Source organism: Apostichopus japonicus, chromosome 20, assembly GCF_037975245.1.
Source record: "Apostichopus japonicus isolate 1M-3 chromosome 20, ASM3797524v1, whole genome shotgun sequence".
Classification (NCBI taxonomy): Eukaryota; Metazoa; Echinodermata; class Holothuroidea; order Aspidochirotida; family Stichopodidae; genus Apostichopus; species Apostichopus japonicus.
In genome coordinates this window covers 5,598,689-5,615,534 of record NC_092580.1, presented here as the reverse complement: position 1 = coordinate 5,615,534, position 16,846 = coordinate 5,598,689, and the positions used below count along the sequence as shown (strand labels likewise).

General features: G+C 38.5%; 1 protein-coding gene across 3 annotated transcripts in view; it reads left to right on the top strand.

Moving 5' to 3' along the window:
- LOC139962119 (tyrosine-protein kinase Fer-like) overlaps positions 1-16,846 on the top strand; it is a 55,667-nt gene that overhangs the window by 24,701 nt on the left and 14,120 nt on the right. For 2 of the 3 annotated variants that reach the window (XM_071962023.1, XM_071962024.1), the window contains exons 3-8: positions 7,262-7,477; positions 10,188-10,391; positions 10,836-11,012; positions 12,069-12,276; positions 12,790-12,913; positions 13,568-13,722. In XM_071962023.1, the coding sequence (XP_071818124.1) occupies positions 7,262-7,477; positions 10,188-10,391; positions 10,836-11,012; positions 12,069-12,276; positions 12,790-12,913; positions 13,568-13,722 (1,084 nt within the window). Of the gene's footprint in view, positions 1-4,606; positions 5,585-7,261; positions 7,478-10,187; positions 10,392-10,835; positions 11,013-12,068; positions 12,277-12,789; positions 12,914-13,567; positions 13,723-16,846 lie in introns of all 3 variants that reach the window. The other variant, XM_071962025.1, reaches the window with a different exon arrangement.

The window sequence follows — 16,846 nt, the reverse complement described above, 5'->3', positions numbered from 1 at the left end:
AAATTACTAACAAAGCATAATATAAAGCACTGAAAATACTCCAAATAAAATACTCACCAAAACCCAGATCTCCTCAAAATTAATGCATAAAAAGTGCTGCAAAATACTGAAGAACATAAAAATTACTGAAAAGAGCTAAAAATTGCTGAAAAGCACTAAAAAAGAGCTAAAAATATCAAAAGTACTAAAAAAGCAAAAGAACTGCTACAAATTACTAACAAAGCATAATATAAAGCACTGAAAATACTCCAAATAAAATACTCACCAAAACCTGGATAAATTAAACTGCTCAAAATTAATGCATAAAAGTGCTGCAAAGTACTGAAGAACATATAAAAATTGCTGAAAAGAGCTAAAATTTGCTGGAAAGAGCTAAAAATATCGAAAGTACTAAAAAAGCAAAAGAATCGCTACAAATTACTAACAAAGCATAATATAAAGCACTGAAAATACTCCAAATAAAATACTCACCAAAACCCGGAAAACTGCTCAAAATTAATGAATAAAAAGTACTGCAAAGTACCGAAGAACATATAAAAATTGCTGAAAAAGAGCTAAAAATTGCTGATAAGCACTGACAACAGCTAAAAATATCAAAAGTACTAAAAAAGGAAAAGAACTGCTACACTAACAAAGCATAATATAAAGCACTGAAAATACTCCAAATAAAATACTCACCAAAACTCGGAAAACTGCTCAAAATTACTGACAATCAAGAATAAGTATAGTGCAAATAATCATAATAAATACAAGCAAACTTTGAAACATATATTTTGAAGGCATTTCTTAAACAGTTTTCAAAGAAAATCACACACTACTTGACAGTTATTAAAACCCAGTTGAAAAGACAGCTTATCACTTCTTGAAATCATTTCTAGGCAACTCAACAATTACTTTGACAGAAAACGATTTTAAGCACTCAAAAAGCACTTAACAATATTAACAAGAATTTCACAGGGATACAAAAAGTACTAGAATTCCAAGCATTGCAATAAAAAACATTCCAAAAAATTTAACACACATTCTGATCAAGTGCTGTGATAAATATCCAAAATCCAGAACAGCATTTACAGTCAATCACTCTCTATATGAACTACTATCCCACAAAAACTGTTGTCCAAAAGGAGATTTTCCATAATATTCTGTCATGCCACGAACAAAAAAATTAAGTTACAGACATCGAAACAAGACAAGAAGAGAATGAATACAAATATAACATCAAACCAAACATGCCAGTCACAAACATATGCTAATAAAACTCTCTCTAAAAAAGACAGTAGAGCAACATTCAGTTGGTCAAACGAAAATTACTGATATTAACTTGCAAAGTATACACACCTATGACACGTTTACTTTCTTCCCTCCAGATGACTTATGGCGTGATGGAAAGATTGCTATATTAAAGCAGTTAAAAACAGACAAATACGAACAAATTCATGCCAGTTCTTATCCAAATTTCCCAAATGTTTGCAGTCCAATATTGTATACTAATACTGCAACCATGTATTATTTGGAGAAAAGTAGGTGATGGGAATTGTTTCTTTAGATCTTTGTCATTCATAATACCAAACTCTGAAAATAATCATCATAACCTAAGACGCTTGATAGTGCAATCTCCTCTGGAATATGACCTACCATCTACTAGTAAATCTGTTCAGGATTATATTCAAACATCCCATATGTCAGGTGATTCAGTGTGGGCTATTGAAGTGGAAATAATAACTGCTGAAAAACTTTTACAAACTGACATTTTTACATATGCTGTATCTGGTAGTGAATGGAAATGGCTACGATTTCCAGCATGTGGTAGTCTCTCAGAGAGAATAGATACAAATTAATGTGCAATTTACATACAAAACACAAATAGAAATCACTTTGATGTTGTGTATGGACTAAATAATACTGATCTCTGTCTTGTAGCAACAGAATCTTGAATCTGCACAACCAAAAAAACAAAAAGAGATCGTGTACAAGAAGAATGAACAGACAAAACTTGTGGCAACAAATTAAAGATGAACAGAAACAGAAAGTGAACATCACTAAATTATTTCCCAGTAGTAGCTGTTCCAACAGTACTAAACGTATGCAAAAACTTAGAGCAACTAACAGGTGCATACAGAGAACAAGAAAGGAAAAAAGACATTATTTACCAAAGAACTACAAGACAATACAAGATGTACTGTCAAGAACAAATGCAAAAGAATATAAAAAGAATTAAAACCAAGAGGACAGATTGTGTGTCACAACCAACAGTGATTGCTGGTGATTTCAATGTTGATGTACTTCCAAAACACACCAGACAAAAAAAAGGCCTGATTTCTTTATTGACAAAAACATTCAAATACAAACATTTCATACTCACTCCTACAACAGACTATAACTCATGCTTAGATCATATCTACACAAATATACCTACAAGTAAGACAATTGGTAGTGGAGTCCTTGAGAGCTATTACAGTGATCACAAAGCAACTTGGATTTCTTGGCAGCACCTCCCATGAAAACACAACAAGTTAAACCAAAATATGTGTACCGTATGTCCTATGCACTCACCATACAACTGACAACTCCAACAATTTCATTTAATTGTGAAGGATTACTGTCGATCCACTTTCTTACACAACATATACTGTACTTTTAAAATACTCACTCTATACTAGCAATTTACTCACACAATATACTAGCAATATACTCACTCTATACTGCTCACTCTATACTAGCAATTTATTGTCATTGTCAGCTCTCTTTTACCTTTAATCCATTAAGAGAAGGTAATCAAAAAACAGAAGATGATTTGATGCAGTTGAAAACTAGACAAGTTAACCAGTGACAGTGTTCCACCAAATGCTACACATGTATACAAAACAAACAGCAAAGTTAACACCTATAATGATGAAATGTTGCCTCAACTGATGAAGACTACTAAATTTCAAGTCAGATCTCAAGATATGTACTGTAGCAGTTGGAGATGTCTCAAAAGAAATCAAAACATAGAATACTGACTTCTATACCAAACAATCCCCAAAAAACAATGGGACTATGCACTGAACTATCAATGGGCATTGATCAGAGAGTTGAACTGTGTCTCAATGTTTCCGTTGAAGATAAAATGATCAATGGTGCTTATGGTATTATCAAGCAAGTAGAGAGTCTACAACAAAATGACATCCATACCATTTGGGTAGGATTTGATGATAGTACAGTGGGACAAACATTACGACTGTCTAAAAGACAAATATACAAACCAGAGATTTTCCCCATCATGGACACCAGTATAACGAGTTGGACGACAATTCAGAATTGGACACAATCATAATGCAGAAGTTATGCGAAAACAACTATCCACTCAGACCAGCAACTGCAAAAACAGTCCACCGCTGTCAAGGAGATACATTAACGGAGATAGTGGTAGAAATGTCAGGTAGATAGTGGTAGATATGTAAAGTAGTAGATCCCAGTGTCACTTACATTATGTTGCACTTCCCTTAATTGATTGTACATACTTGATCTTAACCCTGAGAAGTTTAATCTTGATGCAAACTTTATCAACCAGGTACAATACTTGGGCTCTGTTTGATCACTGAAGACCAACAAGTGTTGTTGTTTTGAAAACTCTGCCAATACTTCAATTCTCTGCATCAATATGTGATTTAATGATTGCTTTTTGACATCATTACAGCCTTTTATTCTGATTCGGACATCTGCTAACCTCATAGGACCTTCAACTATGGCAATTTCAATAGAGTTCTTCACAACGTACAGGCCAAGTGCAACAAAACAGATTCCCTCTGCTATCAAGTTATTCAGGATCAAACACCAATGTCACACACTCACACACATATATCCACCCATGCATACATTATTTTAGCTACAAATCGAAAAGGATACAATTTGCATCAAAGTGAAAAAACAACACCCCTTCTTCATAAAAAAAACTAAGCTAATTCCTTGAGAGATAGGCTTAATTTCAGGAACACTTTAGACACTTAGGATCCTGGGGAGAACAAAAGCAGTACAGCCGGGGATTAATTAACTGAGTAAGTTCACACTGTTTCTTCTCTGTGCAGCACTTTGCTAGATGTATACACAATAGCCTCTTTTGTCAGGAAGACAAAAGGGCCAGTTAGGAGACTGAAATCAAAAGGCGAATGGACAAGGGAACTTGCATAGTGGAATATGTTTGTCATCCCTTCGTGACAGCTTATTTGAGACAAAGAGATATTTGAGAAAAAGAAAGATCACTATAGTCAGAGGCAAGTTACATCGCTATGAGAAATATATCTGAAATTAGGGACAACGTAGGAAAGGCCCAACTTGAGACCAGCATCCCTAGTGTTTAAACACAATGAAATTTCTATACTTCTTAATTCTTTCCTCTTGAATTTTTCAACACACTATAACTTTGAAAAGGAACATATCTGTCATTTATTACATATAAAAAATAAATTCAACAACGTTATACTCCTTCATCCCACAAAACCCTTAAATGAAAACAGCTAATCACTTTCATCAATTATCATATCCAATTGAGAGTCTATCTTTATGTACACTTACTTTAAATGATTTCCAATACTTATCAATTTTTATTACAATTTTTTCTTCACAGATGGAAAACAGTATCATCCATTTCGGAGGCCCCTCATTCTTACGGACGATAACCAAAGGCGGTAAGAGTCCTCGTGGCAGATATTAAAGAACAGGAGAATAATGTCGTTATTGAACTGGCTGATCCAACTTGTGCCATTAAATCAATCTATGAGAAGAAACTTGTCCCTAAATTACAAAAAACACAAAAGGGTCCTATTTACGGAACTTTCAGAAGGAAGATCATGCTTAATTGTAAACAAAACAACACAAGTCATACCCTCAACTCCACTCAAGGAAAGACAACCAAGTATTTTGGAGCAAGCAAAGTGCCTGGTGACTTCTCCTCCTCCACCTGCAGTTGTGGCACTGAAGGATATAACTCTTCCACCATCCGGCATAGTGGCCCCATCTGAAGGATATAACTCTTCCACCATCCGGCATAGTGGCCCCATCTGAAGGATATAACTCTTCCACCATCCGGCATAGTGGCCCCATCTGAAGGATATAACTCTTACACCATCCGGCATAGTGGCCCCATCTGAAGGATATAACTCTTCCACCATCCGGCATAGTGGCCCCATCTGAAGGATATAACTCTTCCACCATCCGGCATAGTGGCCCCATCTGAAGGATATAACTCTTCCACCATCCGGCATAGTGGCCCCATCTGAAGGATATAACTCTTCCACCATCCGGCATAGTGGCCCCATCTGAAGGATATAACTCTTCCACCATCCGGCATAGTGGCCCCATCTGAAGGATATAACTCTTCCACCATCCGGCATAGTGGCCCCATCTGAAGGATATTACTCTTCCACCATCCGGCATAGTGGCCCCATCTGAAGGATATAACTCTTCCACCATCCGGCATAGTGGCCCCATCTGAAGGATATAACTCTTCCACCATCCGGCATAGTGGCCCCATCTGAAGGATATAACTCTTCCACCATCCGGCATAGTGGCCCCATTGTTGACTGTCTGTGGTGAAGTAGTTCAGGTAAAGAAACATATTTTGTTAACAAATATAATATGATGGACCAGCGAAGTTTGGACACATAAGAGAATAAGAGGGGATTTTCAACTTATGAAAAAATACCTGTATGAATGAAACAAAATTCACCCTTTATTAGATCAGCTTGGTAGACATCAATTATTGTGGGGGTTTCAAAAAATTTGGCAAATATTTGCAGAAAATATTGTACTTTTTGTATCAGAAACATTGGCTAAGTTGGCAATGTCCGAATGTTGCTAAGTTTGAACGGCCTACTAAAGTGGCCGCTAAAAGTTGATAGGCATGGAAAATTTGTAATAGGCTGCTCTAATTATTACCTTTAATTCATATATATTTAATATTTTCACCAAAAATTGTGGTTGATTGGTAAAAGTGTTGATTTTGAGAAGAGTTTTTGTGATTCCATTCAAGTTAACACAATGTTCAGTACCTGAGGAAAATGTTCAAATGTCATTTTTTTGTGGAAAGATCAAATGGTGTGACATTACATCAAATTCATTTAGGATTTTTGTTACATATTCCTCGCTGAAATATTATGAAAATGAGGGTGTTTGGAACTTTGCAGTGTTCCGAACTTCGCAATACTGTGCATACTTATATTGTCTTGCCTGAACTACGTTCACAAGTGACTCAGTGATCATTACATAATACAGAGTGTGTGTGTGCATGCATATTTGTGTGAACTTCATATATCTTGAACCATAGGAGCTATGTTGAAGAAATTTGGAAGGATAAGGTCATTGTTTCTTGGAATGATTAGCAGACTGTGGTAATTCATGCAAATTTGCCTAATTTATGCAATATTCAAGTAAGTGCAGTATTTGGAGATCTATAAGAGGTATAATGTTGAAAACTTGCATGCTGTAGTAAACATTTAGTGCAAACAATTTTGGAGGATACTTAGAGGTCATCAGGTCAATTGTGCTTAATTTATATGACACTTCTTACATACATATATAGTAAACATGCATACAGAACAAGTCACTCAGAGGTCACCAGGAGTCATTTAGGATAATTTGCATAATATATGCGCTAAATCTAGTAGGAAATCTACAACAGCCTAAGGAAATCGTCTTCAATCTTTACTGTTAAAGTATTCAAACAATTTGCGAGGGCTTACAATTTCAATACGATGAAACAAAAACCCACTGTCGCAAAACCTTGTGAGACTAGACGTCCGAGAACGGCATGGTTTACAACAATGGCCCCATAATTCCATCAAAAGTATTAAATATTGTTCCTCCCCCAATTTACTACTAACATTATGCAAATAAACAAAACATTATATGGTACATTGTTGAGGGTTTTTCACATAGAACAAGTACTATGGCAGTGGTACATTGAGGAATATCAAGTTCAATATATAAGCCGTTTTATGAAATCACTTTAAAATGCTTCTTCTCATTACCTTTTATGGAATAGTGTTTAGATTTTGCCACACTGGTGCATCGTCATCACAAATTTGCAGTCCAGTGTCATGTCTATGGACTATATCAGCCATTTTATGATCACTCCAAATGATTCTTTTCCTACCCGCTCTATGTTTCAATGTTGTATGTTTAATTCAGCTTTCATCCCCAGCAGCCATTATGAGTAATAAAAAAAAGCTACTTACCTTTACTCAGAAACATTGAATGCTAAACTTTTACATTGCATTTTCAGGATGAAGCAACTCACGTTGTTGGCCATGCAGCACAAGAGGTCAGAAATATCATGCTTAAGGAGGATGAGACGTCATATTCGGTCGTCCATAATGGAACTAAGCCTGTCATTCTCCTGCAGAGACCGATGACAAAGTCACTATTTTGCACGTGTCAACCCCGAAGTGACAAGTACTTACGAAAACTGGCTCAGTCAACCACAACCACAACTGTAACCGTAAGTCTAACTTCATAATTTCAGGTAGAAGTTCATAGTAAGGTTTTAAGGCTTTCATGCAGGTTTGTATGTAATAATAATTCCAGAATTCAATGGTATATGGCCCTAATGTATGGACTAGTAGACAATCCCTACTTTCAAGATGTAAATTAACATCTTTTACTGTGGTCACAGATGACATTTATCTCAATAACTGAAAGTTCAAAGTTCTTCTTTTATATGGTTTTACATTATCAATGACCGACACATCTCTGAATATTTATGAGAGGACAGGCTTTAACATTATTACATGAATACTGTGTTGTATGGCTAGTCTGCTCAACTAGCAATGAATTATCACCAATGTACCTCATGGGTTGGTGGCATATTGGCTTTAGACAATCCATTTTGTTATTGACATGTGCATTACCAATATTTACAACATCGTGGAGCCAAACAGAAAAACAACTTGGCATTTACATATTAGTCAAAATCGGTGTAGACTGGTTTTGTCCATCGCTAACACATAATAATAGGCTATGTGTGGGTTTTTCTTGATGAAATCAATATTTATTGTTCAAATTAAATTACAATGTATGCGCGTTCGTGCGTGGGCGTGTGTGCGTGTATGTGTTTGTGTATTCATGTATAAGTATGTGTGGGTGCAGGGGGTAGGAAGCTTCCAAAAAGTGGGGGGGCACAACAGAGGGGCACTTTCTCATTCCACAACCACCACTCGTTATGCTATAAACCGATACACACCGGCCAAATCACTTAAATTTACATATATGATGTGTTAGTATGCTATCAATACAATTTTGGTGCACATAATAATTTTATTTTTTTTTAAATTAACAAAGGCTTAAGATATCCAAGAGACAGTTCTTCATCAAAGGGGCACATTTTATTTGACAGTAGGGCACATTTGCTATTTTGAAAAATAGTTGGGAGGCACATGCCCCCAGTCCCCCCCCCCAAGCTCCTATCCCCCTGTATGCGTGCATGTATATATGTATGTGAAAATGTGCTAGAAAAGTGGTAATCCATGACCAATCATTTGCACTTAAGTTCTTGCTTTGGCCACCATATGGCATGAGACACTTAAATGTCCTATTTAACTGACTAGAAATGTCTGCAATGAACTTGGGAGGAAAATACATATGACCTTTAACTTACCTCTATAAATAAGACATGATAAATTACTATATTCTGTATATTAACTGTTAAGAGTTGATCTGAATGTCAGAGAAAATTTGTGTCTGCTTGGAGATGTGCTAGTTCTCCTGTTTCCTCCTATCCTCTGTTGCTAAAACTAGAGACGTAATTGAAGCTAGTTGAAATTTTATTCATGTACAAACATCCTGAATTACGAATCTCCATTGTTGTCTTAGTCAAGACTCCTTCCTCTGGGAGATTCAAGAGAAACATATCCTTGGACAAGGAAGTGTTCATTTCTAGCAGATTTTCTGACTTGATATCTACTAACACTACACTTATGACATGACATTTCCAAAACATGTATTGCTAATATTGTGTTAACCTGTAGGTAATGCTAGCTGCAAGGTGTCTCATGTTTGATAAACAAGGCCAGCAGGTGTGTTACAGTTGATTTAGCTATAGAGAGTGCTAGTGATATTACAGATTGGAAGGAAGATTAAACCTCAGATTTTATTGATACCATTCTTTTTTTAAAGGAAGCTGGGTTTATCTGCAACCTGAATTTATTATACCTTGGCAATTCTTTACTGATATGTTTTAGATTCGCTTTGTTTTAATGTACCGGTGAAAATATCAGTCTCATAAACATGCGTGGGTGTTAAGTATTAAAGAGGTATGAAGGTAGTTTATACAAGTCATAAGTGTGTGTGAATATTAAATCATTAACCACTGATATTAATAGTCATCAGTGTGTCCCCTACACATACTAAAACGTCAAATAACGAGAAGTATATTATTTCAACCCACAAAGCATATAAACTCACTGCGACATATTTATCTAATTGAACACCCACCCACCCATCTCAGTATGATGTAGAAAGGATGAAAGACTTTCGGGAAGTACTTTGAACAATTTTAGCGTGTTAAGCATTTGGCCGATAATTGAAGAATTGTGGACAATGGTTAATTCATAGTACATTTAAATGATACCAAGAATGGGAGATATGAGTTAATCCTATTGTCTTGGCTTATTTCAATCTCTGAGTCTGCTTAGGTTCTGTGACGTTAGCAAGTATTTCGGTCTGGGGTGGGTGAAGGGTAGACCATTCTCATGCACTGAAGTCATGTGACAAGTGCACTCAGTCATGTGATAAGTGCACTCAATCAGGTGACAAGTGCACTCAGTCAGGTGATATGTGCACTTAATCATGTGACAAGTGCACTCAGTCAGGTGATATGTGCACTCAATCAGGTGACAAGTGCACTCAGTCAGATGATATGTGCACTCAATCAGGTGACAAGTGTACTTAGTCAGGTGACAGTGTGCACTCAATCAGGTGACAAGTGTACTTAGTCAGGTGACAGTGTGCACAAGTCATATGATAATTGAAATCTTCCAGCTGAACAAACATGAGATGGGAGAAGTGTGCTCCAACTATGGTCTGACTTCATTATGTCAAGTCAGTCTCCTATTACTGTTAGGTTCAGTTATATTTTTTGTCGTCCAAAGTTGTTGTTTAACAGAATGTTGTTGATGTTGAGTAACTTACAGCAGAGATGTTTGTGTCTACAGCCTAGCTCCAACAAGGACGTGCCCCTGGAGGATGAAGCCTGGTACCACGGCGCCCTGCCGAGACAAGAGATGGAAGAGCTGCTGAAACAGGAGGGAGACTTCATCGTCAGATTCAAGAGCAACGCCTCCGGCCAGTACGTGCTCTCCTGCAGGTCCGCGGATAAACAGAGGCACTTCCCGATCGTGAAACAAGACAATAGCATGGTGAGTCCATTGCGAGTATTTAAACCTGCAGAGAGTTAACCTATCTATGACAGCAAATCAATCTTGGGACTTATTTTTGCTGATAGCTATTATTACAATAGTGCTTCTTATTTTAATAATAGCATAACATATATATATTATATGTTATATATTAGTATAATAGCATAATATTTTTTAAATAAAAGCATGTAAAAACACCATGTAAAATACACATTTTGGTGTTACAATACCATCCTCTGTAGGCAGTGGTGGGGCCAGGGGTCCTCAAAGGCCCCCCTTTCACACATCTGGGTCCCCCCTTCCCCTTCGTCCCTCACATTACGATATGACAATGTATAAAATTGAAATGGCATACTGTGTGTGTTTGATATGATATATCATTAAGCCTGACTTTTCTCCTCCACACAAATTTTTTGGATGTCTGAATGTTCTGGTTTTTTACAGTATCGATTGGAAGGAGGGAGTTTTGGGTCAATCCAGAAACTGGTGAACCATCGCATGTCAACTCAAACACCGGTGACCAAAGCGTCCAACGAGATGATCAGAAATCCAATAAGTAAGGTCAGGGACAAGCACGACCTTCGACACGAGGACATCCTGCTGGACACCAAATTAGGACAGGTGAGTTTCATGAAAGACACAACGATTCAATCTTTTAAAGTTTGTGAAGACTCCCGCAAAAAAAAAGAAACGTCTAAAGCCAGTAATCTGACCTAGTTTCGAATGAGGTGTAACAGAAGTGTTACACACCACCATCGATCCCAGCAAATACACATACAGCTTGCTACCGTCAGTAAATTAGACACAAGTGTACAGTCAGTACATACAGCTGCGGTCAATACCCACAGCACAGTGTACAAACGATACAGCGATGGACATCTCAGGTCCAGCTAAAGATAACAAGGTATCACGTTTCATTACTGTCTGCATTTTGAAGCAACACAAACAAAACGTCACTTGCAAGCAACAGAGAGTTAACTTTTTCAGTTGGCAGCACGCTGTTTGGGGCGAGTCTTCATTGCCTTTAATGGTATTGAAAAGTTAATTGGTAGATGAGTTAATTTCACTGACATTTACCCACTTTGTACCAGTGACCCTGAAACCTTGTAATTTTTTTGGCCAATTGACTTGTATTTGAAGCTAACAGGGATGACCCTGTGTGCACAACATGTGTCATGTTGTTTACTCCAGTCTATTCCTATCAACACAGTATGTGTGTGCACTAATGTTGAGTTAGTTGGGGAGATTCTTACTGTTGGTACATGGGCTAACGTAAGATGTTAGCTGAATTCTAGTGTATACCCCTTCAGCTGTAGGCAATGAAAAATTACTGTTTTAAGGTTGATTAAGCCACTGGTTGCCTCTCATGTGACATATATTGTGAGCTCTCATGTGACATATCACATGACCTCGCATGTGACATCTCCTTGTCTATACTACTGCTGCATTCTTTATTTAAGGTGAAAAAAAAGAAGAAAAAAAGTGAATTTTTATATGAATATCTTGTTAGAACTGTATTAATTACATCCAATATGGTTGTAACTCTTCTCTATTGCACCCCCAGTGAAATAAAATATTAAAAAAATGAAAATGGGGGTGGGGTGGGTGAGGGGGTGGGTTTGTTGACTGCATTGTTCTTTTAGTTTCATAAGCATCCTTTTTCTTGTGTACGTGCAGGGACATTTCGGTGACGTCCACAAAGCGACATTTAAGAATAAACCTGTCGCCGTCAAGACGTGCAAGGCCACAGTAGATGCTGCAACGAGAAGGAAGTTCCTCTCAGAGGCCTACATCCTCAAGAATTACAACCATCCCAACATCGTCAAACTTATCAGCATGGCAACAGACAGACATCCAATCTACATCGTCATGGAGCTTGTACAAGGTCAAAAACCAGAAAAAAAATTGATTTGACACCGGTTCTTTAATTTTCTGTGACAGCTATCAAATTAGTTAGATTAGGGGGGGCAAAAGATCTATGCACCTAACTGGAGATGTATTGGTTGATTGAATGTAATCTATTTTGACCGGCTTATAAATATTATAAATATCCTTATATTGTCCATATATATCCTTATATCATAAATATCCTTATAAATATCTTTCTAAATATACTGTGACATTTTCTAGAAATTTAAGTTTTGTACGATGTATTTCTGGTTACACATTCAGAGAAGATTGCAATTATATATAAGCTCTTTTATTAGTTTTTGGCTTGCTTTACACTGATGTGCAACATGTACCATGAACAGAGGAACTTTATTCGCGTACGTTTAGGCTTGTGTCATAATTAATACACCCAAAACAGACTAAACAACAATAGATTTATGAGATGAAATCAGTAAATTGTTTAAAAAGATTGATTTTACTGATGTTTGCTTCTCTGTCACCTTTGCAGGAGGAGATCTTTTGAAGTTGCTTCGAGATGACAGCAAGACCTTGAGTGTCCCCGAGAGGATTAAAATGAGTGAAGACGCAGCATCAGGGATGGCTTACTTGGAGGGCAAAAGTTGTATTCACAGGTAAACTAGAAATTGTCCTGGGATTAATAAACATGTGTATGTGTGTGGGTTTATGGATGTAGGCATGGGTATACATGTATGTTAGTATGTATTTGTTGAGGAACAAACAAGAAGAACTCAGATAAGTAATCAGGACTCGTGTCTATTTAAAACTTTGTGTGATATCTGCTTTCAAAGGGAAAATGTCAAAACTGGATACTAATTAAAGAAAATTCTCATTACTTAACCAAATAAGGAGAATGGGACATTCCCACTCCTTTTAGAAATTAGACATTTTGCTCTTGATGGTTGTAATTGTAGAATGCTGCCAGTAAATTGTAGTGATAAGTAACTTTCTGTTAACAGATAGAACCTCACCACCATCATGCACCCCCCCCCTCCACACCTCACACCATTGATCTCCTATCCATCTACACGAATGTTAGAATAAAACAATCTGTGGAACTGAAATGATGTTAACATTATCAAAAATGCGGCAACATTAATGAATGAAACCTCAAGGTAGGGAGAAATTTTTTGGGAGGGGTTCAATAACGTGAGATGCCAAATGCTCTGTATATTACAGCAGATCTAGTAGATTGATATATGGTCACTGCCATGCTCCCACAGTATACCTCTGTAAAACTCATGGTCATGCTTTCACCTCATTGACAGAGACCTGGCAGCAAGGAATTGTCTGGTCGGCACGAAGAATATTCTGAAGATCAGCGATTTTGGAATGTCGAGAGAAGAAGGGGAATATCAGATCGACAGCAACAACATGAGACAGATACCAATCAAATGGACGGCCCCTGAGGCCATGAACTATGGTAAAGGTTGTGTATACGTATGTCCAGGCGCGTAGCCAAGGGGGGGGCCAAAGGGGTGACCGCCCCCCCCGCCTTGAGCATATTTTTTTTTGTATATTTTTATGATATCCCTAGTAATTCAAAATAGAAAATGCTTAAATGCAACTTACAAGGCCTGGGAAGTGCCATTTCCAGCGATCTGGGAGGCATTTTCGGCCAAAGTTTTCTTGTACGCTTCGTGCCAACTCGTGATGGTGCTAAGCTAAGATGTTTGCCTACAGGTTCGCCCCTCCCTTGGCAAATTCCTGGCTACGCGCCTGAGTATGGCAAAGAAGTGGTAAAAGCAGTTACGGTGGGTCTGTTTCAAACCCGCGTGTTCAAAACCTTAGAGAGTGTTGTGGACGATTGGCTAAGGCGTCGGACTTGTGATCCAAGGATTGCTGGTTCGACTCCTGCCTAGTCCATTACGTTGTGTCCTTGGGCAAGATGCTTTATCTCAATTGCCTCTCTCACCCAGAGGTTAAATGGGTACCTGTGAGGTAACTTGTCATTGGGCGCAGTATATAACTGCAGCCGCCTGGAGGGATTGTCTCTGGGACAGGTTATCAATGACCAGGGGTAACATATCTTCTGTAAAAGGGCTTTGACACCTATTGCTGGTAAAAAGCGCTATATAAATGTGAAATATATTGTGGGTCTGTTCAAAACCTGCATGTTCAAAACCTTAGAGAGTGTTGTGGACGATTGGCTCTGGTGTCAGACTTGTGATCCATGGACTGCTGGTTCGACTCCTGCCTAGTCCATTAGGTTGTGTCCTTGGGCAAAATGCTTTATCTCAATTGCCTCCCTCCACCCAGGGGTTAAATGGGTACCTGTGAGGTAACTTGTCATTGGGCGCAGTATATAACTGCAGCCGCCTGGAGGGATTGTCTCTGGGACAGGTTATCATTGACCAGGGGTAACATATCTTCTGTAAAGTGCTTTGAGACCTATTGCTGGTATAAAGTGCTATGTAAAAGTGAAATATTCTGTGGGTCTAATTCAAAACTGCATGTTCAAAACCTTTAGAGAGTGTTGTGGACTATTGGCTAAGGCGTCGGACTTGTGATCCAAGGATTGCTGATTCGACTCCTGCCTAGTCCATTACGTTGTGTCCTTGGGCAAGATGCTTTATCTCAATTGCCTCTCTCCACCCAGGGGTTAAATGGGTACCTGTGAGGTAACTTGTCATTGGGCGCAGTATATAACTGCAGCCGCCTGGAGGGATTGTCTCTGGGACAGGTTATCATTGACCAGGGGTAACATATCTTCTGTAAAGTGCTTTGAGACCTATTGCTGGTATAAGCGCTATATAAAAGATAAATATTTTCTGTGGGTCTGTTTCAAAACCTGCGTGTTCAAAAACTTAGAGAGTGTTGTGGACCATTGGCTAAGGCGTCGGACTTGTGATCCAAGGATTGCTGGTTCGACTCCTGCCTAGTCCATTACGTTGTGTCCTTGGGCAAGATGCTTTATTTCAATTGCCTCTCTCCACCCAGGGGTTAAATGGGTACCTGTGAGGTAACTTGTCATTGGGCGCAGTATATAACTGCAGCCGCCTGGAGGGATTGTCTCTGGGACAGGTTATCATTGACCAGGGGTAACATATCTTCTGTAAAGTGCTTTGAGACCTATTACTGGTATAAGCGCTATATAAAAGTGAAATATTCTGTGGGTCTGTTTTAAAACCTGTGTGTTCAAAACCTTAGAGAGTGTTGTGGACGATTGGTTTAGGCGTCGGACTTGTGATCCAAGGATTGCTGGTTCGACTCCTTCCTAGTCCATTACGTTGTGTCCTTGGGCAAGATGCTTTATCTCCATTGCCTCTCTCCACCCAGGGGTTAAATGGGTACCTGTGAGGTAACTTGTCATTGGGCGCAGTATATAACTGCAGCCGCCTGGAGGGATTGTCTCTGGGACAGGTTATCATTGACCAGGGGTAACATATCTTCTGTAAAGTGCTTTGAGACCTATTGCTGGTATAAAGTGCTATGTAAAAGTGAAATATTCTGTGGGTCTAATTCAAAACTGCATGTTCAAAACCTTTAGAGAGTGTTGTGGACTATTGGCTAAGGCGTCGGACTTGTGATCCAAGGATTGCTGATTCGACTCCTGCCTAGTCCATTACGTTGTGTCCTTGGGCAAGATGCTTTATCTCAATTGCCTCTCTCCACCCAGGGGTTAAATGGGTACCTGTGAGGTAACTTGTCATTGGGCGCAGTATATAACTGCAGCCGCCTGGAGGGATTGTCTCTGGGACAGGTTATCATTGACCAGGGGTAACATATCTTCTGTAAAGTGCTTTGAGACCTATTGCTGGTATAAGCGCTATATAAAAGATAAATATTTTCTGTGGGTCTGTTTCAAAACCTGCGTGTTCAAAAACTTAGAGAGTGTTGTGGACCATTGGCTAAGGCGTCGGACTTGTGATCCAAGGATTGCTGGTTCGACTCCTGCCTAGTCCATTACGTTGTGTCCTTGGGCAAGATGCTTTATTTCAATTGCCTCTCTCCACCCAGGGGTTAAATGGGTACCTGTGAGGTAACTTGTCATTGGGCGCAGTATATAACTGCAGCCGCCTGGAGGGATTGTCTCTGGGACAGGTTATCATTGACCAGGGGTAACATATCTTCTGTAAAGTGCTTTGAGACCTATTACTGGTATAAGCGCTATATAAAAGTGAAATATTCTGTGGGTCTGTTTTAAAACCTGTGTGTTCAAAACCTTAGAGAGTGTTGTGGACGATTGGTTTAGGCGTCGGACTTGTGATCCAAGGATTGCTGGTTCGACTCCTTCCTAGTCCATTACGTTGTGTCCTTGGGCAAGATGCTTTATCTCCATTGCCTCTCTCCACCCAGGGGTTAAATGGGTACCTGTGAGGTAACTTGTCATTGGGCGCAGTATATAACTGCAGCCGCCTGGAGGGATTGTCTCTGGGACAGGTTATCATTGACCAGGGGTAACATATCTTCTGTAAAGTGCTTTGAGACCTATTGCTGGTATATAAGCGCTATATATAAGTCAAATATTATTATTACTATTTTTTTATTTTAATTATTTATTTATTTATTTATTTATTTATTTTTTATTTTTTGGTCATAATAAT